The following is a 25,234-nucleotide window of genomic DNA, read 5'->3' on the forward strand; positions in this document are numbered from 1 at the left end:
ACGCATGCGCGTGTCACTTCCGGTGGCAGTGAGAGAGTGAAGACGTTTAATTGTTGAGAGAAACATCAAACTTCAGCGGCCGCGACCCAGACCCCAGGGTCCGGACTCCAGACCCCCCCAGACACCAGACTCAAGACCCCCCAGGCCCAGGACCACCAAGACCCAGCCATGACGCCCGAAACAAGGAAATTAACCAATGTCATCATTCTGGGCTGCTCTTTTATGTTCGTTTTCACTGCGTTTCAAACCTGTGGGAACATTGAGGTGAGTGCTCACGGCCCGGACTTTAACCGTGGCTGCAGCTGTCACTAATACAACATATTGTTTAAGAAGGAACTGTGCAGATGCTGGAAAACCGAAAGTAGACAAAAGTTAGCAATGTCACCAAATTTTGAGATTTTAAATCAAGTCTGTAATTTATCCTATCAGATAAAGCTTAAAACCGAGATGAGAAGAACTTTTTTCACACAGAGTGGTGAATCTCTGGAACTCTCTGCCACAGAGGGTAGTTGAGGCCAGTTCATTGGCTATATTTAAGAGGGAGTTAGATGTGGCCCTTGTAGCTAAGGGGATCAGGGGGTATGGAGAGAAGGCAGGTACGGGATACTGAGTTGGATGATCAGCCATGATCATATTGAATGGCGGTGCAGGCTCGAAGGGCCGAATGGCCTACTCCTGCACCTATTTCTATGTTTCTATGTTTCTAAAAAGAAGTTTAATTTGATAACTAATTCACTTTCATATCTTCAGTATTAAAAAGGTTATGGCCATTTTCATACTCTGAAATTAGCATCTTGTTCCCTATTGCTTTTCCATTGACTTAACTCAAAAGCTGTGATCGAGGACAGTCAAAAGCCTGTAAAATTACGAGAACTGAATGAAATTTTCAGTTACTATAGATTGAAGCATTCAAAAACAAATGTAAAACAATCTTACTTGGATGAACTGAAATTAAAGCATATAATTAGTTAGTTACCTAATTGTAGCTAATTACAAAATTCAATTACTGGATCTAAACATCTATCCATTTCTTAAGAAAAGGTTAGCATTTTTAAATAGCCTAAGTGTCCAAATAACATTCACACAAGAATTCACAATATAACATGATTTTTAAATTTCATTGTCATGAATTTATAGGCCTAATGGAAGGAATTTAGTGTTTAATTCCCGTAAATTAATGGCCATTTTAATCATCTTGCGAGTGGGTTTTTGTAGAACGCTATCGATTCGAATGTTGCGGTTGCGGTGAATTTAAACCCCAAATCGGCAGGAAAATCACTGCCGGTTCGTATATTTACATAATCACATATTTGCTGATGAAATTTCGATTAAAGTAATCCTAAGAAGCAAGTTTATATGTAAAATAAACGACTTGCCTTATGTTTTGTCCCGGACGTGAGATCCGTTCCGTTGCCTGCGTTAGAAGTAGCTTTTTATTTTACTCCAGCGCTGAAATTGTCCCGCTGTTTAAAAAAAATAATTCGGAGAACGGCAGTCGGAACGATTGTTCAGCATTGGGTAGTAACCTGAGAAAATATATCTCGGACAGGCAGGAGAAAACGGCATTTTAATTCATTCGGACTGAAGACTAATACAACATAGTAGTGCTGATCAACCATAGTACAATGTTGAATAAAGTATAAGTGGTGCTGATAAACTAAAATACATAGAAAATAGGTGCGGGACTAAGTAGGCCATTTGTCCCTTCGAGCCAGCGCCGCCATTCAATGTAATCATGGCTGATCATCCACAATCAGTACTCCGTTCCTGCCTTCTCCCCATGTCCCTTGATTCCGCTAGCCCCAAGAATATCTAACTCTCTTTTGAATGCATCAAGTAAATCGGCCTCCACTGCCTTCTGAGGCAGAGAATTCCACAAATTTACAACTCTCTGGGTGAAAAAGTGTTTCCTAATCTCAGTTCTAAATGGCCTACCCCTTCTTAAACTGTGGCCCCGAGTTTTGGACTCCCCCAACATCAGGAACATGTTTCCTGCATCTAGCGTGTCCAATCCCTTAATAATTAAAAATGTTTCTATAGGACGCCAGGACGCATGTCTGTGAGCGGATGGCGGGCCACATCTATCACGTGTACATATGGATCCCGCCCCGAATGGCAGGCATCAAATCGCGTGTTCACATAGATCCTGCTCCTTCAAGGACAGCATCCGGAGCACTGGCCCCTAGTTACGGGTGCTCATGAACATGGCGCACCTATGAACCATTGCCTTGGCACTGTCCTGAAGGCAGTGGCTCCAATACTCACACTCACTCGTCCCCAGCCTATTGACAACCCCAATCCCAGAGTGAAGCCCAGTCACAGAAGGTGTGCAGCTGTGCCTGCGGCTTTGCGCAGGATGTGGTATAGCCAGCTCGGCGCTCGGTAGCTCCGCCATTGCGGCAGCTAGTGTGGGCCTCCTTGAGATTGCACCTGGGTGTCGGGCTCGGGAGGTACCAGAGATGATGGAAGACTGCGGGCCGAATGATTACAGAAAAAAAATACGCCAGCGGGTCGGCTAACTTCAGGTTATGGGCTGCATTCGGCCCGGGGGCCGTAGGTTGCCGACCCCCGGAGTAAAGGATAGTGGCATTGATACATTGTAGTGGAATATAGAATACAACAGAGTGGTGCTGCAACTATATTTCATTATAAAATAAAGAATAATATTGCTGATAAACTACATTACAATAATGAAGAAGTGATAGTGGATTTGATATTGATTAGTAGGACTGGATGTTACAATCCCGAAGGTTCTTCACCATAACTGACACCCAGTATTCTTGGGGGTGACCACTAGGTGATTTTGCTACCAATCAGACACATCTTCAGTTGTGTACCTCAACGTCACTGGGTGTTTCGGCCTTTTATCACAAGACACCCTTAGTCGAGGCACGCCCACCGCAGGGTGATGAGACCTGGGTGTGTGTCTTGTGGTTAGCCTCTAGATGGTCATGTGACAGCCCAGACAGCATCTTTTCTCTTCAGCCACAGCCAGTGACTGCTCCATTCTGCTTTTTTCCTTCCATCCTCCTCTCTACCGCTGACTGTGGCTGGTTGGGCTCTGGACTTGGGTCCGTTGGTGGGACAGTACTTGGTTGAGCTTCGCCTGGGGTGCTGATACCCTGTGGATTCTGGTGGTTAACCTGCCACTGGGCTTCACTCGACTGATTTGGCCTACCTCTTAGAAGGTAATGGTCAATGCGAGGCCTCACACCAAGCTCTCCCAGGCACTTTTCCCTGCCCTGGTGGATCTTGAGACCCTTCTCTGATGTTATCTTTTCCCAGCCACAGATGCAGTTTCGTAGCTTATGTCCTGCCGGGGCTGCTGCTCTGTCCATGGCTATGCTAGTATAATATAGAATGTAGGATAGTGGTGCTGATAAACCACAGTACAATAGGGAGGTTTCACAGCAGTCGGGTCACGACCCATGACCCGTACTGTTGCTACGCTACTCCAAATGGATTACACGTGATGTACTACAGGTAGGCACTTACCATTGTTTCCAGCGTAGCGGGCCCGTTAAAACCCGCTGAAATTGTCAATTTTTGCGCTGTAAATAATTATGGAAATCGGGATAAGCGTGAGAGACATTTAGCCTACTTCAGAATTCCAAAAGTGAGGAGAAATGACGGTAGATAGAAACGAGAGCTGAAGGGGTCAATAACAGACAGAGTGCTTGGCGAACATTGGCCGTTTGCTCACTGCATTTCATCAAGTAAGGCATTATTTGTGTTTTTTCTTGATTCCTTTGGTATCTAAAAATTCTCAGAAGTGATAAATCTGGCTGTAAATTTTTCTTCAGATGCGTTTTCATTTTGTATGTAAAAACCCACGAGAACCATGGGCGATTAAAAAAAAATTACAGCCAGATTTATCACTTCTGAAACTTTTTAGATACCAAAGGAATCAAGAAAAAACACAAATAATGCCTTACTTGATGAAATGCAGTGAGCAAACGTGATAATTCCCAATATTTTCAATGTTTACCAAGCACTTTAGCTGCTGTAGTCCCTTCAGTTCTCGCTTCTCTATACCTTCATTTCGCTTCACGTTTGGAATTCAGAAGTTGGGTACATGTCTCTCACACTTACCCCGACTCCCACAATATTTTTCAGCGTAAAATTCAACATTTTGGCGGTTTGTAACAGGTAGGAAAGTACGCGTTTCTAGCATTAATAACATATACCGGAAGTGACGGGTGTCTTCCAGTTGGATTTAGCGGCTCCGTGCGTCGAGCCCTATGACCCAGTGACCTTCCTTGCAACCCCCCTATATAGAATAAAACAGTGTGAGTGATAAACCATATTGCAATATAAAATAAAAGATAGTGTTGAAATTCTGTATTACAATAAGGAATAAAAGATATTGTTGCTAATAAACTACATTACAATATTAAATAAAGGATAGTGTTGCTGATAAGTTATATTACAATAACAAATAAAGCATAGTGATGTTGATAAACTGTATTAGAAAAAAAGAATAAACCAGCATCTACATTTTCTAATCTCCCTGTAGATGCTGCATGACCCGCTAAGTTGCTCTGCACTTTGTGATTTGCTTACAATTCTAGCATCTGTAGACTCTTGACTCCAAAAAAGCCGACTTAACATGTCAGGTCAAAAATTTGTCATCAGACCAGGTCTTCGCACTGATGCCGTGTGATCAGCTGGTTATGTTTTACCTGTTTCTGCTGAATTTTGCATAGAGTTTGAACATAAATATTATGGGGAATAATTGGTGGGACCAGTGTTTTTTTACCAGACATATATCTGATTTGAAGTTCTACATTTTGATATGTGCTGATAGTGAAGTAACAAAATGAAATTACTTATAAATTATAATTAAAACACAAAGTGCATGTATAACTCCAGGATAAGCACTAACTAAGAAAACCAAGCCAAAAACAAAAGAATTATCTAACTAAAGGCAGCAGCTTACAATAAATGACTTCATATGCAAAAGAAAACCCAGCCAGCTACAGATTACTCCCCCCTTTTTATTTAAAAAAAAAAAAACTAATCCTGTAGATGCAAGTATATAATTGGGGTTATCAAGTGGGCACCTCTCTTCATTGGTGTTTCATTGAGTTAAACCCACAGCACCTCAGGCAAGCTCAACAGTTGGTTCTGACAACCCCCTCTCCCACCACCTATGCTATCAGTATCTACTAAATACAGGAAGCTGCAGCCAATTAGCTCACTCTAACGAATGCTAAACACCTGCATTCTATCTTCCACTAATCCTAGCCCATCATTAAGCTTGTAACACCAGAAATATCACCTTGCATAAGACTGGGAAACACTTGCACTGACTACAATTACAAAGAAACACACATACTGCATGTCATACGTTTCCTTTCTGCCCCCAACTGACACTATTTCTTCACCACCAAATCCACCTACTGCCTTGCTCTGCTGCCTCTGACATTTGCTTTACAGCCTGATACAAACTCTGTCCGCAAATTCCTAGGTCTCCAACTAGCTATGCGGATGATCTTGCTATGAAACCTCTACAACCCACCTCTACCATCCTTGCTGCTCAACTTCTGCTGCCAACTCTACATATCTAAGCCATTAAACCTATAATGTAGCTTTCTAATTAGAGAAACTCAAAACTAAGAGAATACTCTGAAGTATAGACTCTTGTAATGTCAGAACAGTGAGCACATTTTACCAGTAAATGTTGAATCTAATTCAAAATTTCAAACTATTTGTTTTGACAGAAACATAGAAAATGGCTGATCATCCAAAATCAGTACCCTGTTCTGGCTTTTTCCCCATGTCCCTTGATCCCCTTAGCCCTGGGAGGTAAATCTAACTCACTCTTGAACACATCCAGTGAATTGGCCTCCACTGCCTTTTGTGGCAGAGAATTCCACAGATTCACAACTCTCTGGGTGAAACCGTTTTTCCTCATCTCAGTCCTAAATGGCCTACCCCTTATTCTTAAAATGTGACCCCCTGGTCCTGGACTCCCCCAACATAAGGAACATTTTTCCTGCATCTACCATGTCCAATCCTCTAAGAATTTTATATGTTTCTGTAATATTTCCTCTCATCCTTCTAAATTCCACCGAATACAAGCTGACCCATTCTTTCATCATAGGTCAGTCCCGCCACAGTTATGAAGGCCAACATGCCATTCGCTTTCTTCACTGCCTGCTGTACCTGCATGCTTACTGGTAGATTATAACCTCAGAATTGAGAGCATTCATGCCCCTTTCTGCAAGTAATTATTTGCAATTTATGTCAGAAGATTGATTGCAGCAACAAAATAACTAACATTCCAGTTCTAGTAAATAACAAGCGCTTGTAAAGAATTATTTCAAAGTAGACCAGTGTCATCTACCAGATACTCCAAAATGCAATGACACGGTCACAAGATACAAAGAATTTAGTTGCCAAGTATGTAAGAAAATCCACGGAATGTGATTTGCCGTAGTCATACCAAAAAAGCAGTAAGACACACAACTACATAAATATTAACATAAACATCCACCACAGCGTACTGTGATGGAAGGCAATAACGTATTATCTACTTCCTTCCTTTTCTCCCGGGGTCAGGGCAGTCGAACCATCCGTTGTCGGGGAGATCGAAACTCCAGCAGCCGGCGATCGAAGATCCCTCGTCGGGTCGATAGAAGCTCCTGCAGTTGAAGCTCCCGAAGTCGATCCCCCTAACTAAGGGGCTGCGAACTCCACGATGTTAAGCCCGAAGGCACCCGAGGTTGGAGCTCCCAAAAGTCGATCCCCTGCAAAGGGACCACCAGCTCCACGATGTTAGGCCGCAGTGCGGACGGAGATGCAATATGGAAAAAGCCGCATCTCCGTCGAGGAAAGAGATTTAAAAAAGTTTCCCCCACCCCGCACATAATACAAAACTAAAGATACACTAAAACATACATTTTAAAACTAAAAACAACAAAAGAAGAAAAGGACGAGACAGACTGTTGGTGAGGCTGCCATCGTGTGGCGCCACCCGGTGGGTCACAGTGAGATTGCTGGCTATTGTTCTTTCAGATATCCATGAGGTGTTCTCAAAAGTTCTATTCTGAACAGGATAGTTTTGAAACATCAGAATAACTTGTAGAATATATTAATGATCAATGGGAAAGAATGTTTGTTTTAGATTTAAATATTATTTTTTGTTTAACAGCAAACCGTCATCAAGAGCATCAACAGCACACAGTTTCATGGAAGTGGATATACCAGGTTCCTTGTTTATTTTCTTCTGTGGAATGATACTGTATGAAGACTTGTGTAACACTGAGATAGCAAGCCTACCCTTGCAAATGTTACAAGAGCTAAACAATATGTAGTATACTTTGTAATATTTTATCTATGTTGAGAGTAGGATATGATAACTTGATAAAGTACAACATTGTTTCTGTTGCAGTTTTAGAACATAGAACAGTGCAGCACATGAACAGGCCCTTTGGCCCACAATGTCTGTGCCGAACATGATGCCAAGACCAACCTTTATGTGGCTGCACATAGTCCATATCTCTCTTTTACCTGCTTATCCAAAAGTCCTTTAAATGCCACTATCTACCTCAGCAGTGCGTTCCAGGCACTCTCCACCCTTGCGCATCTCCTTTAATCTTTGCCCCTCTAATCTTAAAGCTATGCCCTCCAAGTATATGATATTTCCATCCCAGGAATTTAATTTTTTGACTGAGAATTATGCGCCTCAAATTTATTTACTTGTATCGGGTATTATTTACTTGCAGCAACCTCCAACGTTCCTGTCTTCCTTATCAGCCTGGGCAATCCAAGTCTGTCCATCTCTCCCTGTAGCTAATACCCTCCATTCCAGGCATCATTGTGGTAAACCTCCTCTGCACCCTTTGTAGAAATGCCCTTTGTTATAAATCTTCATTACACAGTCTTCTGATTAATAGTTTCTTTATTGTTGAAGAAAAACAGTAAGATATTCATCCAATCTTCGTCTCTGACTCGTACACTTTAATCTTCGTCAAACTCCAGCTTATCGCTTTTAAATGTTAGAAAATTCCTCATGTCTTGGCAAAACTCCACACGGTCGAAGGGTGTTCCTTCTAGCCATGTCGAGCTCTAAAACTAACAAACTAAGCTTCTGCGCAAGAGAACCCAGCAGCAAACACGCCACCGACTACGTAATAAATCCCACCCACATAATCACTCACTAACCAAGCCATCTACATTTTCGTCCAAGTCAATAATATATATCACATTTCACAGCGGTATCAGCACAGATCCCTGCGGAACTCCATTAGTCATAAACCTCCGGTCTGAATATTGTTCTTCCACCACAGACCTGTCTTAAATCAGTATTTAAATATTATTTATTTAAATATTGTAAATGGGGATGCAGTTATTTTTTTAGCAAATTATTGTGCTGACATTGATTTATGTTTCTTATAGTTTGGCCATAATTTACACTGTGTTTTCTGCCTCCAATCTGTTGACTCCATCAATTGTTGCTCTTTTGGGATCTCAACTTTCCATGTTCATTTCTGGATTAGTGTACAGGTGAGTTAAATAAAGTTCACTTTTTTATTTTGCCTGTATTCCACCTTACTCTGCTGCCATTTACTTTATTTTTTAAAGTTTCAGAATTAATTTTTTTTTAATCTTATGATTTTATAAATAGGGGGTGGTTTTCACAATGTAGATGGAAGCACCCAGGTGTGAATGTTGTTCTTAGTAAACTAGACATTGATCCTGTTGGTCATTTTGTATACTATTTCTTTTTTTCCATTATCCATTTAATTAAAAAAAAAATTATTTTAACTAAAATCTGTCTGTATATCAATTTAGTGTTGGAATTTGTTTTTAGTTTTATTTTGTGCATGTGGGTATTCTGCAATATAAGCATTTGGCTTGTCACTATCAATTACTAACTTTGAGGCGTACGAATGGTTCTAAAAAGAAATGTTTGCTGCTTTACAATGACAGTAAAAGGATGCATGTAATTAGAAGTATTTAAACATGCTTCCTAACTATACTGTCATAAAATATTGCTTCTGCGAATTACAAATAATCAGATCAACTCAGTACAATTATGTGGAGGTCAAATAGTCCTTGACAAATTTATTTGTGTTTTTATGGATTATAATTGATAGTAAGGGATAAATAGTGGATGGAGTTTTTGTATTCTCAGAAGGACTTCAATAAGGTAGCATGAGGTGGTTGCATAAGATCAGGTCTTGTGAGCTTGAGGTAATATGTTAGCAAGGAATAAGGATTGATTAATGAACAGAAAACAATGAATAGGAAAACTCGTCTTTTGCAATGGCCTTGAGTAATTAGTGGACTGGGCCAAGGACTGGTGATAAGGCTACAGCTATTTACGATCCATATCAATGAGTTAGATCAGTGCACCAAGTGTAAATAATCCTAATTTTGCTGATGATATAAAACTGAAGGAAGTAGGGATTGGGTGAAGGGTTGACCCTTTAAGTGATACCAAAACGATACCAAAAGGAACATGATTTGTGGGAGTGTGAGATAATCCGCTTTGCTTGGAAGAATGTTTTTGTAAAGTGAGAGGTTAGCAAAGGTTGGTACATAGTCCTTGAATACAGTTAATCATTGCTTCTGAGCCATAATATAATTGTTGGGTTCAATATCATTTTGTGGAAGGAAATTATTCCCACATAAGAGATTAGTATACAAATTTAAAGCACACAGTATTGGGGGGTTCAGTATTGATGTGGATAGAGAACTGGCTGGCAGACAGGAAGCAAAGAGTAGGAGTAAACGGGTCCTTTTCACAATGGCAGGCAGTGACTAGTGGGGTACCTACCGCAAGGCTCAGTTCTGGGACCCCGGCTATTTACGATATATATTAATGATTTGGACGAGGGAATTGAATGCAACATCTCCAAGTTTGCGGATGACACAAAGCTGGGGGGCCCACATAAAGGGCAGTGTTAGCTGTGAGGAGGATGCTAGGAGGCTGCAAGGTGACTTGGATAGGCTGGGTGAGTGGCCAAATGAATGGCAGATGCAGTATAATGTGGATAAATGTAAGGTTATCCACTTTGGTGGCAAAAACAGGAAAGTAGATTATTATCTGAATGGTGGCCGATTAGGAAAGGGGGAGATGCAATGAGACCTGGGTGTCATGGTACACCAGTCATTAAAAGTAGGCATGCAGGTGCAGCAGGCAGTGAAGAAGGCGAATGGTATGTTAGCATTCATAACAAAAGGATTTGAGTATAGGAGCAGGGAGGTTCTACTGCAGGTTACACAAAAAAGCTGGAGAAACTCAGCGGGTGCAGCAGCATCTATGAAGCGAAGGAAATAGGCATCTACTGCTGCAGTTGTACAGGGTCTTGGTGAGACCACACCTGGAGTATTGCATACAGTTTTGGTCTCCTAATCTGAGGAAAGACATTCTTGCCACAGAGGGAGTACAGAGAAGGTTCACCAGACTGATTCCTGGGATGTCAGGACTTTCATATGAAGAAAGACTGGATAGACTCGGTTTGTACTCGCTAGAATTTAGAAGATTGAGGGGGGATCTTATAGAAACTTACAAAATTCTTAAGGGGTTGGACAGGCTAGATGCAGGAAGATTGTTCCCGATGTTGGGGAAGTCCAGAACAAGGGCTCACAGTTTAAGGATAAGGGGGAAATCTTTTAGGACCGAGATGTGGAAAACTTTTTTCACACAGAGAGTGGTGAATCTCTGGAATTCTCTCGTGCAGAAGGTAGTTGAGGCCAGTTCATTGGCTATATTTAAGAGGGAGTTACATGTGGCCCTTGTGGCTAAAGGGATCAGGGGGTATGGAGAGAAGGCAGGTACAGGATACTGAGTTGGATGATCAGCCATGATCATATTGAATGGCGGTGCAGGCTCGAAGGGCCAAATGGCCTACTCCTGCACCAATTTTCTATGTTTCTATTCTTGACAATGTTTGTTTTTTGGGATTTGCCATGTGTGGTCTATAAGGAAGAACTAGTGGATGTAGCATACAAGACAACTTGGGTGAAAATAAGTATTCGGCATACAGGTACAACATCCTTCATTTTGGAGAGGTTTCTTTTTCTTTTCCATATAATCCTGCCTGTAATGCAAGGATGCTGCTTAATTGATTTATATTTGACTACATTTATATCTGATTTTAAACTTTATTTTCAGTGCTTACGTTGCAGTCTTCATTCAGCCGTACACTTGGTCCTTTTACTTGGCTTCAGTCGTCATTGGCATAGCAGCCGCAGGTCAGTATTATTTTTTATATCTATTAAGCAACATGAATAAAACACAAAGGAAGAGCTTTTAGTAAAGATCTCTATTATCTTTCAGATAGACAACTAATCAAATGTAATCCTGTTCATTCCCTTGATTAAAATAATGTTAAAAAATCCATAAGGAGGTAGTTTCTGTATTTTGATATTCATTTCATTGCATAAATCAAATTTAATCTATGTGTCTAATTATGGGAATAGATTGGTCAGGCAGCGTCCGTTAATGTTCTTGCAGTTCCAATAGAGGCCATTGACCTGGATCATTATTTATGGATTGCATTCATTACATTGTGTTTGGAAGATAAAAATCTGCATGTGTCTGTGTTAATATTGGTCTTCATTTATTAGTTGTTTTCAATGAGGTTCAGATTAGGCAACCACATTTTATTTCTATGTACCTAATTTTGTTTTATTTCTGAACTGTTGGCCTGCTCAGATCATCCTTCTGTGAATGTTAGTGTTGTTTTGCCTTACTGAAGCATTGCTATGTAGTAAACAAATCGTTTGAAAAGTTCATCAGGCATGCAAATTCTTATTTTTTTTATTCCAATGTACATATGCCAGCTCCCAATCTATAGATTCTTTCAGTTGGTATTTTCAGTTATTCTTTAAAAGTGTACCCATTGGGAATGTATTTTTCTTAATGTGACCAGATATCATGATTTCCTATAGAACTTGACATCTCTCGCTACCCACTCTCACTCCTCACCAGCAATTCTCATTTTTTACTTGTAACGATGATTTTGTTATGAAAGACAAATGTTGCTGAATGTTTTACTCCCATTAATTGGCAGGAGATGAAGCTTTATTGATAAACTTTGAATGAAACTATGTCTTTTAGTCAGTTGCCCCCAGTAAAACTGATACAAGTCTTAACGTTTAAATTTTACCTTACAAATGGCAGTTTTATTTTGTTTGGAGATGCAGCCTGGAAACTGCATCCTCGACCCACTGTGTCCACACCGACAATCAATCACCTGTTCACACTAGTTTCATCTTATCCCACTTTTGCACCTACTCCTGACACACTGGGGAAAATTAAGAGGCCAATTGATCTACAAATGCACGCACCTCTGGGATGTCGGAGGACACCGGAGCAGCTGGTGGACAGCAATGTCACAGGGAGAACGTGCAAACTCTGCGCACACAGCACTTGAGGTCAGGGTTGAACCTGGGCCTCTGGTGCTGCCACTGTGCCACTTGTAGGTTTTAAATTATCCAAGTTATTAACATGTTTAAGGTGAAACACATTCAGGCAGGTTGTGGGGCATGGACAGAGCTACAGTTCAATTTCCTTTAATGCACATTTTCAATTGGAGAACTCAATTTCATTTTTTGTCTTTGAAAAATGTTCGTTCAAAATAACCTCTGGAGAATCATACAACCTCCTCCATTCACACCTGGCAAAAGTACTGCTGAAGAATTATTTTTGCTACTCATCATTGGCAGCCATCTCTCATGACATTTTTCTTCTGAACTTTGACCTCAACAAAATCTCCTGAACTTGGCGAATGTAATCACAGTTTCCTTCTTTTTGGCTGTATTCAGGGATCAACCCTGTTTAGTGGAAAATTATTGGAATATTTTACTGTAATGAACAGTATATCTGGTTGCATTGGTTTTAAACTTCAATGTGCTATATCATGTTGACTTTTATTTCATTCAACAGGAAATTAGGCCTGGTTTTAGTTTTTCTTTGTAACTTCATTCCCTGATATTTGTCGCCTCTATTTCTGCCATTGATTTTTTTTTTTCAAGGGTAATTAAATATGTGCAGGTTTGAGACTAAGTAAATAAGAAGGACCTTGGTAGAGTGATCGCCAAACAAGGGGAATAGATTTTACTAATAAGTAATTAGTAGAAAGGTTGGAGAGGAAATGTGGGAAATTGTTTCCATCCACAGGGTGTTTAGAACTAATTGCCTAAAAGGCTGCTGAGCTGCTAGATGAATGAGTTAGTGGAATTGTGGATGTTACTCTGTGCAGTCAGTGCAGAAGGAGTAAATGCTATTGGTGTGCTAGGTCTGATGTTAATAAATCAAAGTACTATATGTTATTTTAAATGAATTGCATTTTGAAGACTGGGAGAAATCTAACTGGAATGAATGCTTCCAATTAAATATTTTGCAATACTGCTTGAAATTTATTGAATGATTGAACATTTCTTTATTTGATGTTTTTCAGTGCTATGGACAGCACAAGGCAATTGTTTGACAATAAATTCGGATGAAAATACAATTGGAAGAAACAGTGGCATATTTTGGGCTTTGTTGCAATTTAGGTATTTTTTTAAAGTGACAATAACTGAAATCTACTTGGATGTGCAAATGTGTGTATTGTAGAATTTTTTCAAGGCAAGATATTTCCTACCTAATTTTATTCCTCTTTAAATATGGGCTTATGTATGCAAAATGGGCAAACATTTGCAAGTTTGTCCATTTCTAAAAGTTACAGATCACCAACACGCTTTCACTTCCCCTAGATCAGTGTTACAACTTAAAAAAAATTAAAACTTTGCATGCTGCTTGTGTTTCTGAGGAAGTGAAAGCTTTTGATTGCTTGTTGGTGTGAGCTGTACCGTTTAGAAATTAACAAACTTGCATATGCTTGCCCATTTTTTACCCTTGGATGAATTCTCCAAACCCTCTCCCCTTTCACCATTCTTACCCAGTTGAAAAATGTTTTTAAATATAGCAGTATAATGGCATCTTTGGAATATATATGGTATATATAGTGTATATATGTGTTTTATATAGTATATGTATGTGAGCTGTGATTTTTAGAAATTAACAAACTTGCATACACATGTGTGTGTGTACATACACCTATATTTATATGTGCGTGTTCGTACGTGCACACTTGTATGTGTACAATATATGTATGTGTATATGTATGTGTATATGTATATGTATGTGTATATGTATATATATGTGTATATATATGTGTATATATATATATATGTGTTTATATATATATATATGTTTATATATATATATATATATATATATATGTTTTATATATATATGTGTTGATATATAGTTATATATATGTGTATATGAATACTTGTCTTTTGGCTAATTGTAGCAATGTGTATATCAAGTCTATTTATATCAGATAAAGCATAACAATAAGTTTAATTTGACACCTGTGTTTGTATCTCGAGTATATATTTTCATATATAGCATATTGTGTGTGATTTTTCTATATAACAAAAACGCTGTGATCGTACAGTCAAAAGTACCTTCTTAAAAATAAGAGAATATGTGTTATATAGATGAAGCATTCTGAAACAAATATATAAATATCTTATATGACCTGAAATTGTATATATTATAGTTGTGTAGCTATTTCAAACTTCAATTACTAGATCTATATATATATATAATAAATGATTAACATTTTAAATAGCCCAAGTGTCCAAATATATATCACAAATAATACAATAAAACATGATTTATATATATTTACATCAATGTATGTGTATAATTTAGTGTTCAATTGTGTATATATAAATGTGTGGGTATATATATGTGTGAACGTTATATGTGATTTGTGTATATGCCCAGAAAAATATATATAAGTGTGTGAGCTACTCTATCTATCTATACAGGGTATTCAGTAAAAATAAGGTACATACTTTTGTGCTTTTTGGGGCTAATTGTGTCACTAGTCTTTTGCGACGGGGTCTTTCAGCGATTTTCCGTTAATGATTACTAGGCTGAACATTTTGATTGTAAACTAATATTTTATTTCTTTATCCTAGTCTTTTATTTGGAAATCTGTATATATATTTTGCCTGGAAAGGAGAAAAGCATATTTCAGGTCAGTTTTCTTTGCCTATGCTGCACAAATATAAGGAGGAACTTGGCCGTAACATTTTCTTGCAGACCACTGGTGCTGAATAGCAAATTTATAATGTTGACTCTTTTTTTTAATACTTTAAAGTTTTGTTTCTGCATTGAAGGGGTTGCATCCACAACCTATACTGTTACACAATAGAATACCCCAAGAAACTAAAAATAAAGGAACAATTCTAAATATTTTGAAATGGCATAATCATTTTGCATCAGCCTGTATGGCACTGTATAACTTTAATTTTTCTCCATGCTTATCTTTATTATTATACTTTAGTACCAAAGCTTTTCTATTGCAAATATTGGTGCGTGTTATGAGATTTTATACCTTATTTATTACATTTCAATAAAAGCCCTTGTTCAATAAAAGCCCTTGCAAAGGCAGTGTGTGAAGCACAACCCAATTGAAGACATTGTGGGGATTGTTCCTTTAATCCAAGTCTATTCTTCATTTTCCAGCAAGATATGACACATCTGAAAGCGTATACTATGTGACTAATGAATAAAGTGATTTAAGAGTTCTGCTTTTTTGTGGCCATATCAATGTTTCAATACTCTTTTGTGTTCACATCAATAGGCAACTGTCATCATAATAGTCCTATTCTATGAGGTGATGTTTGATGTTTTAAGGAGCCATGCTCTGTTCCTGAATAAGACATGAGCTGGCCACCTTCTCTTACAGCTTCTTCTTCTGTTCTTAGTTATAGTTTCTTGCTATTTTATAAACGTTAGTTGCTTCATCATCTCATTGTAGTTTTGTTTGGGTATTTTCAGATTATAATCGTAGGACTGTTTATACTGCACTCACTGTGATCAGTTTGGTGGGAAGTGTTTTCTTCATTCTTATAAGGAAACCCATCTCAGAGGTTCAGTCCACAGAAAACAATGTACCTGATGATGAGCATGAACCTTTGATTAGGTAAACTTTTTTACTTTCATTTAAAAAGAAGTAATACCTACCTCTTGTAGTTATTTAAAGTTTGGAACATTTTTTTGCACGTTGTTCAAGAAATCTAGACAAAGATGAACAATTCCACATTAGGGCAATTTTAGATTTTATTTTGTTGTTTGATAGTGTATGTGTGTAAATAACAAAATTGCTGAAAAGAGTTTTATTTCACTTTGTGGGCATTGAGTACATGTACTATACACAATGCCGTCCATAATGTTTGAGACAGACCCATCATTTATTTATTTGCCTCTGTACTCCACAATTTGAGATTTGTAATAGAAAAAAAAAAATCACATGTGGTTAAAGTGCACATTGTCAGATTTTATTAAAGGCCATTTTTATACATTTTGGTTTCACCATATAGAAATTACAGCTGTGTTAATACATAGTTCCCTCCCCCCGAAGATTAATATATCATAATGATGGCAAGAGCAGAGAAGGAACTGCCCAAGATCCAAAGCATACCACCTCATCTGTGAAACATGGTGGTAGGGGTGTTATGGCCTGGGCATGTATGGTTGCTGAAGGTACTTGCTCACTTATCTTCATTGATTAGACAACTGCTGATGGTAGTAGCATAATTAATTCTGAAGTGTATAGACACATCCTATCTGCTCAAGTTCAAACAAATGCCTCAAAACTGGTGGTTCATTCTATAGCAAGTCAATGATCCCAAACATACTACTAAAGCAACAAAGGAGTTTTTCAAAGCTAAAAAATGATCAATTCTTGAGTGGTCGTCAATCACCTGATCTGAACCCAATTGTGCATGCCTTTTATATGCTGAAGAGAAAACTGAAGGGAACTAGCCCCCAAAACAAGCATAAGCTAAAGATGGCTGTAATGCAGGCTTGGCAGAGCATCACCAGAGAAGACACCCAGCAACTGATGATGTCCATGAATCACAGACTTCAGGCAGTCATTGCATGCTAAGGCTATGCAACAAGATACTAAACATGACTCCTTTTATTTACATGACATTGCTGTGTCCCAAACATTATGGTGCATTGAAATGGGGCGACTGTATAAATATTGCTGTAATTTCTACATGGTGAAACCAAAATGTATAAAAATTGCCTTTATTAAAATCTGACAATGTGCACTTGAACCACATGAGATTTTTTTTCTATTACAAATCTCAAATTGCAGAGTACAAAGGTAAATAAATAAATGATGCGTCTTTGTCCCAAACATTATGGAGGGCACTGTAATGGGAAACGATTTAATATGAATCTGAGGGGTAACTTTTTCACACAAAGGGTGGTGGATGTATGGAACAAGCTGCCAGAGGAGGTAGTTCAGGCAGAGACTATCCCAACATTTAAGAAACAGTTAGACACGTACACGGATAGGACAAGTTTTTAGCAATATGCGGGCAGCTGGGACTAGTGTAGCTGGGACACATTGGCCGGTGTGAGCAAGTTGGGCCGAAGAGCCCGTTTCCATACTATCTCTCTATGACTATATACTCGGCTTTTAAAAGCAATCATATTCTCATTAATATAAATATGCAAACCTTTTCAAATCTCGACCAATGCAAGTCAAATTACAATGCTTATAGACTTGGACGATTGAGGTCTGAGAGCAGGAATGGCACTTGCATCATTTGTAACATGCTGCTGTAAATGCATTTTTTCCCTGTTTGTTCAGTTCTCTATTTTCCCTGAATCAGTTGTACTCTTTATAAGCAGTTCAGATAACTTGTCTATATTCTAAATGCATGGCAGTTTAGTAGCTTCATAAAAATGTATTCAACAACAAATATTGATATACTATCTTCAACACTTTTATTGTTCCATGCACAAATACTGATTATTTTACTCAACAATGTTTCAATTTATAGGACGTGCAAATATGTTGTGCAAATTAAATATGCATATCAGAACAAATGAAAGGTAATTCTAAGACCTTTGACTAGCTTGATCAAATTTTGATCCATAATTATGCTGAGCAAGCAAGAGCAACCATTATTATTTGTTTAGCTGTGTGCTGTACTCATTTGATGAGATGTACCTATTCAATTGGATATCAAATATAAATCAAACTCCACTAAGTCCAGGATTCTGTGGTACTTGGCTTTACAGGTCTTTGTTAACGATGTTAACATTGTTTTGCATCATTTGCAGAACTCAAGAACAGCCATCACAAGCAGTAGCTGCATTCAGTAAGTCTTTTTCATGTATATTTGCACTCGCCCAATATTCGCTAATTTATTAGATGCCTATCTTAAAATCTCTTGCATGCTAATTTACATTATTTTATTTTCTTCAAATAGAAAGTGCAATCAACATATTTTTAACCAAGGAAATACTGCTTCTAAGTGTTTGCATTGCCTACACAGGTAAGGTTTGAATGGTAACTAGATTAGTTATTTCTTCAATTCTTGTTTTCCTGTACATAATGGGTCAAAATAATTGCTGTAAGTTTAGTTTAGAGATACAGCGTGGGAAAAAAAAGGCCCACACGACCAGCGTTGACACCCCTACACTAGTTCTATTCTACACACTAGGAACAATTTAAATAAGCAAATTAACCTTCAAATCTGCACGTCTTTGGAATATGGGAGGAAACTGGAACATCCGGAGAAAATCCACGTGGTCACAGGCGAACATGCAAACCCCATACAGTCAGCAGCCGTAGTCTAGACCAAATCCAGGCCTCTTACGCTGTGAGGAAGCAACTCTAACGCTGTGCCAATGTACCACCCTATATTTCAAATATATTTGAAATTAATTGTTAATGGAGTGATTAAAATTGGTTTGTTAATGTAACAATATATATAAAACAAGCACGTGTTAATATCTTAACATATGTGTAACATTTTTATGAATTGAAATGCATTAAAAAAACTTTTAAGGAAAAAAATGTTCCCAATGCTGATAAAAGGATGGCTGGACTTAGTCATGGTCCTCAGTACATACCTGACTGTTAGAGAAATGTCGTCTGCTTTCCAAGCTCATATACATCTCCATGATCTGAGTGTCATGGATTATGTTTACACTTCATCTGTGTAGGTTCAGTTTATTTGCCGGTTGGCTATCTGTTGGTATAGCTGATACATTACCTGGCTAATGCAAAGTAAAATGTGAAGAAATCACTTGTACTTCAGAATAGAAATTGAAGGTTGTCTAATAAGTGAACCGATAACATGTTGAATTGTTTCTTTTCTAGGGCTTGAGCTAACATTTTTCAGTGGGGTCTACGGTACATGCTTGGGAGCAACAAATTATTTTGGGGATGAAGCAAAAAGCTTGATTGGTTTAAGTGGCATCTTCGTTGGTGTTGGAGAGATTATAGGTTTGTAATCGTTTGCTGTTTGTTATTATAAAAAATAAACTTTGTTAAATGAAAATACATTTATTTCTTTTGTACTCATTTTTAGGTGGTGCAACTTTTGGATTACTGAATAAATTCCTCAGCAAGTATCTTGGCATTGGCAGAAACCCTGTAGTTCTTCTGGGTTTATTCTGCCATATTTTAGCCTACTATCTCATATTCTTAAACGTGCCAAATGATGCACCAGTTGTTTCTGATGTTGGGACAAATGAAGCTGCTTATCTAATTCCAAGGTTGGTCATATACTTTGATTTGCACTTCTGTCTCATGTAAATGCAGTATTAGTAACGAGTTGGGTACTATTGGGTCAGAAATGCTTAGACATAAAAACAGCTTTTTTTCCATGAGCAGTAGCTCTACTCAACAGCCAAATGTGTGTAGCCTCCTTTTACTCTGGTATTTTATTTTATTCTTCACATGTTTAAATTATAACGGTTTATTTTTAATTGTCTACTGTGTATTGTGCTGTTTTCCTTGCGAGCAAAGCACCAAGGCTTTGTGTTTATACATACTTGGCTAATAAAATTTATTCAATTCAATTCAATCATTTGTTTCAATGCATGGGCTAAATATTTTCAAAAGCTAAGGTTTTTTTTTGTAGCTAGATAACAGCAGTTTACGTTTAAAAAGAAATAATATGATAGTTATGGAAGAGAATGGCCCTGTTTGCAGCGATGAATTTTCCAGCTCACGATATGCCTTTTGATCCCCAGCAAATTTATCGCAATAGCATGCAGTTTCCTTCTGGGACTGGGAGACAGCTGTTTCAACACACAACTCCTCAGCCTTGTGGGATTTATGTATGCCAAAGAGAGTGCTCCTGCGTTTGCTGTCTTCAAGTTTGTGCAGGTAAGAATGAAAAAGCTTTCTAATGAACTCAGATTCAGATTCAATTTTAATTGTCATTGTCAGTGTACAGTACAGAGACAACGAAATGCAAATTAACTAAAACATAGTTAAATAAATGTATTGTCATTTTTAATATTTAACAAGAAAAATGTTTTCAATACGCATACTGGTATTACCAGGTCTTTTTATGCTATACCTGCATCAGAGCTGCCGATTCTTCCACTAAAATATTTTCTTTCTCTTCCCACCCCTGCCCTCCCCAGTCTATCAGTGCAGCAATCGCATTTGGTTACAGCAATTACCTAATGCTTCAATGGCAACTACTTATCCTCTGCCTGACTGCATTCTGCGGTACCATCTCCTTCATCCTCGTGGAGTGGAATGCAAAATCGAGTTTCACCAGCCGTGGTTATGATCGTATTTGACGAAGAAACAAGCTATTTTTGAAGAATATACACTTTTAGAATATACATTTTTAAATCCTATTTTTATTAAATTTCACTTTTATTGTGATGAGCAATTTTAATTTACTGTGCAAAAGTTTTCAAAGCATTTTCAAAACTAGTGTAATTTAAGGATTTATCTAGAAAAATATATATAATAAGGTCAGTGCAATGAACAAGCTGACTGAAAGCTGGGCACTAAAGGGTTTGTACAATAATTTGGGCAAAGAATTCTGCTCAAAAACCATGCACTCTTGAAATATTCTGATTGAACTAAAATCTGAATATTCGGAATTATTTAACTACTGTACGGAAATGCTGTTTTAAGCATTTTCCCAGTGGCATCCAAAAGCATCATTTAGAACCAAGATTTTATTATTTGCCAAACAGATATACTACTAAAAAAGTAACAGATTCCATTAACATGGAGCAAAGAAGACATGTTTTTATTTGTAACACAGTAATTTGAGATATTTCCAGTAGTTTTTGGATAAGGTTAAAATTCTTTAAACTTACAGAGAATCACTATTTGAAAGTTCCCCTTACATCAAATGGTACATCATTCGTATTGATTCTTCTAAATGTACATCGAAATTACTTGAAATATATCTTCCCAATTTTATCGGTGATTACACTAAGATTTTTATAATTACTTTCATTTGGTGTTGGTAGTTTACATAATAAAACAGTGTTTTATGTCAGCTATTTTCGACTTTGCAGAAATATGTCCAGTGGTCACATTAGTGATGCAGTATTGTATGGTTACTAATTGTGATGAGAACTGAAATTATTTGGCTATAAAATTGATTCATTTTGCTGTGTTTTGATAGTTTATTAAAAAAAATAGCATTTGAAACTGCTACTGAATTTGAAGAAGCTACTGAAGTTGAAGCAAATGAGAAGGAATTTAAATGCTAATTACTGTATTGATAACAGCAACTGTATTTTATAATAGTTAGGATTCTATTAATGAGTTTTATTTGATTCCGTTTGAGTTTAATTTGATTTTTTTTTTTTTTTTTTTTTTTTTTTAAATTGCTGCTGTTACCAAAGCAAATCTGCAGAATTATTTTAATTTCTCTAAAAGAGGAAGTATTCTTCACTATCCAATGGAATTGGATATGCATGTTGCATTTTTTTTGATATTTGCAGTGATGCAGAAAAAAGCAATAGTTGTAACTCATTGGTAGCACTGGTGAATCAGATGGTGGTGGGTTCAAGTCCATTCCAGATGAGATATTAAACAGCTTTTTGTTTGTTCCTCTAACTAGATATAAAATATCCCACGTAGAAGAAGGGGAAGGCAATCTCTTGTTGGTTAATATTAACTTCTTGAAGCATCATCACTACTTATAAACGACCTTGTCATTGTAAATAAAAAGCAAACATTTGTTAATATGGAAGTGGTAACAAGGTGCTTAGAGAAAAAGTTAAACCGCAGGACAGTCAGCAATAACATGAAACGCACATCATAGGTAATGGAGAAGCTGCAGATACAGAATTTGTGGACTTTCTTCCAGCATTTGATAAGGTTACTAAACAAAATTAAAGCCTTGGGTTTGGGAGAAGAACACTGGAGTGAACTGAGAGTTGGTTAATGAACAGACCATTGGAATACCTAAGTTATGAGTTGGCAGGCTGAATCTTGGGGTGCTGCTGTCCCAGTGATTTGCAAGGTATTTCATCGATTTGGATGAGGGGGACCAAGTGTAATATATTCATGTTTGCTGACACTAATCTGAATGGCATTTTGTGGAATATGCAGAGGCTTGAGGGTGATATAGACAGGCTATATAGAACAGTACATCACAGAAACAGACCCTTGGGGCCCCACAGTGTCCAATGTTGATGCCAAGTAAACTAATCTCTGCCATCATGTGACCTATATCCCTCCATATTCCAGGGCCTCTCTAAAAGCTGTGAGGACATGGCAGTCAGATTAAAATGTAAGATAATGAGGTTGTCCATTTGGGTTTAAAAAAAAATATTTTTTGATGTGACAGATTGAATGGTGTTGGTATTCGGAGAGACTTGGTCACACTTGAATGGAAAATACATGTGATATGTTCGTCTTTATTGTCAAAGGATTTTGTTCCAAAAATAGAGATGTCTTAAATTATATCAGGCCCTGGTGAGACATGCATATGTTGATTAATTTTCTGTGTTTAGTGCCTTTTCAGTTACAATATCCAAAATAGAATTTGGCCAAATTAGAATATATTTAAATACCCTTAAATCCCAATATTTCACCCAGTCTACACGATTATTTAACTGCATTAGTTATTGGATCGTTAAAACGGAGGAACCAAAGCATCATTGGAACTGCTTTCTTATGTCCTGGTTTACTGATGTAGGTTATCCAGCATTAAATTAAAATGTCAGATTTATTTTTTTGCTTTGAATTGTTCTTATTCTTTATTCCTTGTCAGATGACTAAAGGGTTAACTAAAAATAGAGATTTTTGGGGAGCTGGGCGAGGGGTGGTGATATTGAAAAGAAACCATGTTGCTTAATCCTATTGATTGTAAGACTTGTCCTGAATTTAGTTAATTGGTGAAATTGGTTGCAAACTTTGATTCAAAGTGATGATTGGGGATCAAAAGGGATTTTCTGCTCTTGGGCCAAGGACACGTGGTTTGAATTGGGCAAATTGATCGACATTTTAAAATACTGCTGCTAGTCTAAGAATCTTTGCTGTACAAGTCATTAATTTATCCAGATACAATAGAAAGAAAAATGTATGATTCAATCGTACATTTTCATCTATTGCAATACAACATAGAAACATAGAAAATAGGTGTAGGAGGAGGCCATTCGGCCCTTCGAGCCAGCACCGCCATTCATTGTGATCGTGGCTGATCGTCCCCTATCAATAACCCGTGCCTGCCTTCTCCCCATATCCCTTGACTCCACTACCCCTAGAGCTCTATCTAACTCTTTCTTAAATCCATCCAGTGATTTGGCTTCCACTGCCCTCGTTGTGACATGGTCTTAAAAAATGGTTAATTTATTTATTTTGACTGTGTGAATAAAATATTGATTGAATTTAGTTGTTACCATAAATTTGTTTGAAATTAACATGGCATTTTAGATGGATTGATAACATGACATAAATTTGATTTTAAAATGCTATTGTTCTATCCATGACTTCTACATCAATTGCAGACATACTGTCCATTGTGACAATTTGTATCAAAGTGTGTAATATTTACAATCATTTTATATAATAGTCATTGCACTTTATAACTTGTTCTGAATTCCTTAATACTTAATGTGCATTCATCTGAGTGCAATAAATTTGTATCTGCAAGTCACTAAAATATGAGTTATGCCATCCTTGTCAATTAAACAAATTCTTGTGAGCAATGTACTCCAATTAAAATGTGCAGTCATTCCTCATTTGCTTCATTCTTTGCACAAGTAATGTTATAGAAAATAAAACATGACTTTGGCGTAAGTAAAAATCAGAATATTAAGTAGATGCAAATTGCATTTTAGAATAAATGATAGAAGAATTTTCATGCAAAGGTGAAAAGCTATTTCAAAATATTCCCAGCATAGAAGTATTGCTGCATTAATTAATAGAGAAAATTACATTCTAACGGTGCAATGCAAATATTTTGGGTATTAACAGTAACATTCCAAATAATACCATGAGGCGTGGTTAAAGGCCTGTTAACTTTCCAGACTTTCTAAAAATGGGTTAAATCACTTAACTGTTGCACCATAAATGATGCATGAAGTATATTCATACCAGATTGGGGAATTCGTGTGGAACATGTAATCTTAGGGCTGATCACATTTTGTCCCAGGAGATATTGGAATAGATACAAGAAAGTTGGAGCAGGAGTAAGCCACCTGTCTCCTAAAGCCTGCATTGCCATTAAATATGGACATGACTGATCTACCTCAGGCCTTAAAACTACTTCAGTGCCAGTTCCACATAGTCCTCAATTCAAATTGCCCTCATTGTTCAAAGGTCTGTCAACCTGATCTTGAAGAGTACAATCTCTGTTTACAGTTCTGCAATCCTTTAAGGACAGAATTCTAGAAAGTTGCTACCTTCTTAAGAAATTCCTGTGCATCTCAGTTTTAAATAAGACCAGTGATCATTTTATTGGGAACTCAGAAGATTAGGTCAACCATCGGCCCTCTTCTGTGCCTGTTTTACAGAGCATCCAATTCCTGATCTTTAAAAACAAATGTTTACCACGTCTTTAAATAAATCCAGGGTTGACAGGGCCACGGAGCTAGAGAATGGAAACTGCCTCTTCAGTTCATCCACCATGTATTTCAACCACTCATTTAATCCACTAGCCACACATTATTCCCATTTAGAAATTCTCATCTACTCCCATCAGACGTTATCGCAGCAGGATGATCAAACTTTCCTGGTTTTAATCAGACTTTACTGGACTTTATCTTGCACCATACATTCCCTTATTCCGGTATCTGTACACTGTGGGTGGTTTGATTGTAGTCATGTATAGTCTTCCTGCTGACTGAATAGCACATAACATAAAGCTTTTCACTGTACCTCGGTACGCGTGACAATAAACTAAACTA

At 37.6% G+C, this 25,234-nt stretch overlaps 1 protein-coding gene across 2 annotated transcripts; it reads left to right on the plus strand.

Moving 5' to 3' along the window:
• The first annotated feature begins 151 nt into the window (after positions 1–151).
• On the plus strand, positions 152–24,050 carry mfsd11 (major facilitator superfamily domain containing 11). Of its 2 annotated transcripts, none has more exons than XM_055654208.1 (13): positions 152–264; positions 7,157–7,212; positions 8,404–8,511; positions 11,129–11,208; positions 13,419–13,515; positions 14,998–15,056; positions 15,863–16,007; positions 18,125–18,204; positions 18,316–18,381; positions 19,212–19,337; positions 19,423–19,609; positions 20,090–20,225; positions 20,489–24,050. In XM_055654208.1, the coding sequence occupies exons 1-13, from the start codon at positions 169–171 to the stop codon at positions 20,648–20,650; spliced, it is 1,398 nt and encodes a 465-aa protein (XP_055510183.1). In that variant the 5' UTR covers positions 152–168; the 3' UTR covers positions 20,651–24,050. The 2 variants fall into 2 exon arrangements, with proteins under 2 accessions (XP_055510183.1, XP_055510184.1); XM_055654209.1 differs by having other exon boundaries at positions 18,167–18,204.
• The last annotated feature ends 1,184 nt before the right edge of the window (positions 24,051–25,234 follow it).

This window comes from Leucoraja erinacea, chromosome 23 (assembly GCF_028641065.1).
Source record: "Leucoraja erinacea ecotype New England chromosome 23, Leri_hhj_1, whole genome shotgun sequence".
Lineage (NCBI taxonomy): Eukaryota > Metazoa > Chordata > Chondrichthyes > Rajiformes > Rajidae > Leucoraja > Leucoraja erinaceus.

Coding starts and splice junctions, on each gene's coding strand:
- mfsd11 (XM_055654208.1), top strand. CDS start 169: ATGACGCCCGAAACAAGGAAATTAACCAATGTCATCATTCTGGGCTGC. Junction 7,213..8,403: donor CATGGAAGTGGATATACCAG/GTTCCTTGTTTA, acceptor TGTTTCTTATAG/TTTGGCCATAATTTACACTG. Junction 19,338..19,422: donor TGGTGTTGGAGAGATTATAG/GTTTGTAATCGT, acceptor ACTCATTTTTAG/GTGGTGCAACTTTTGGATTA.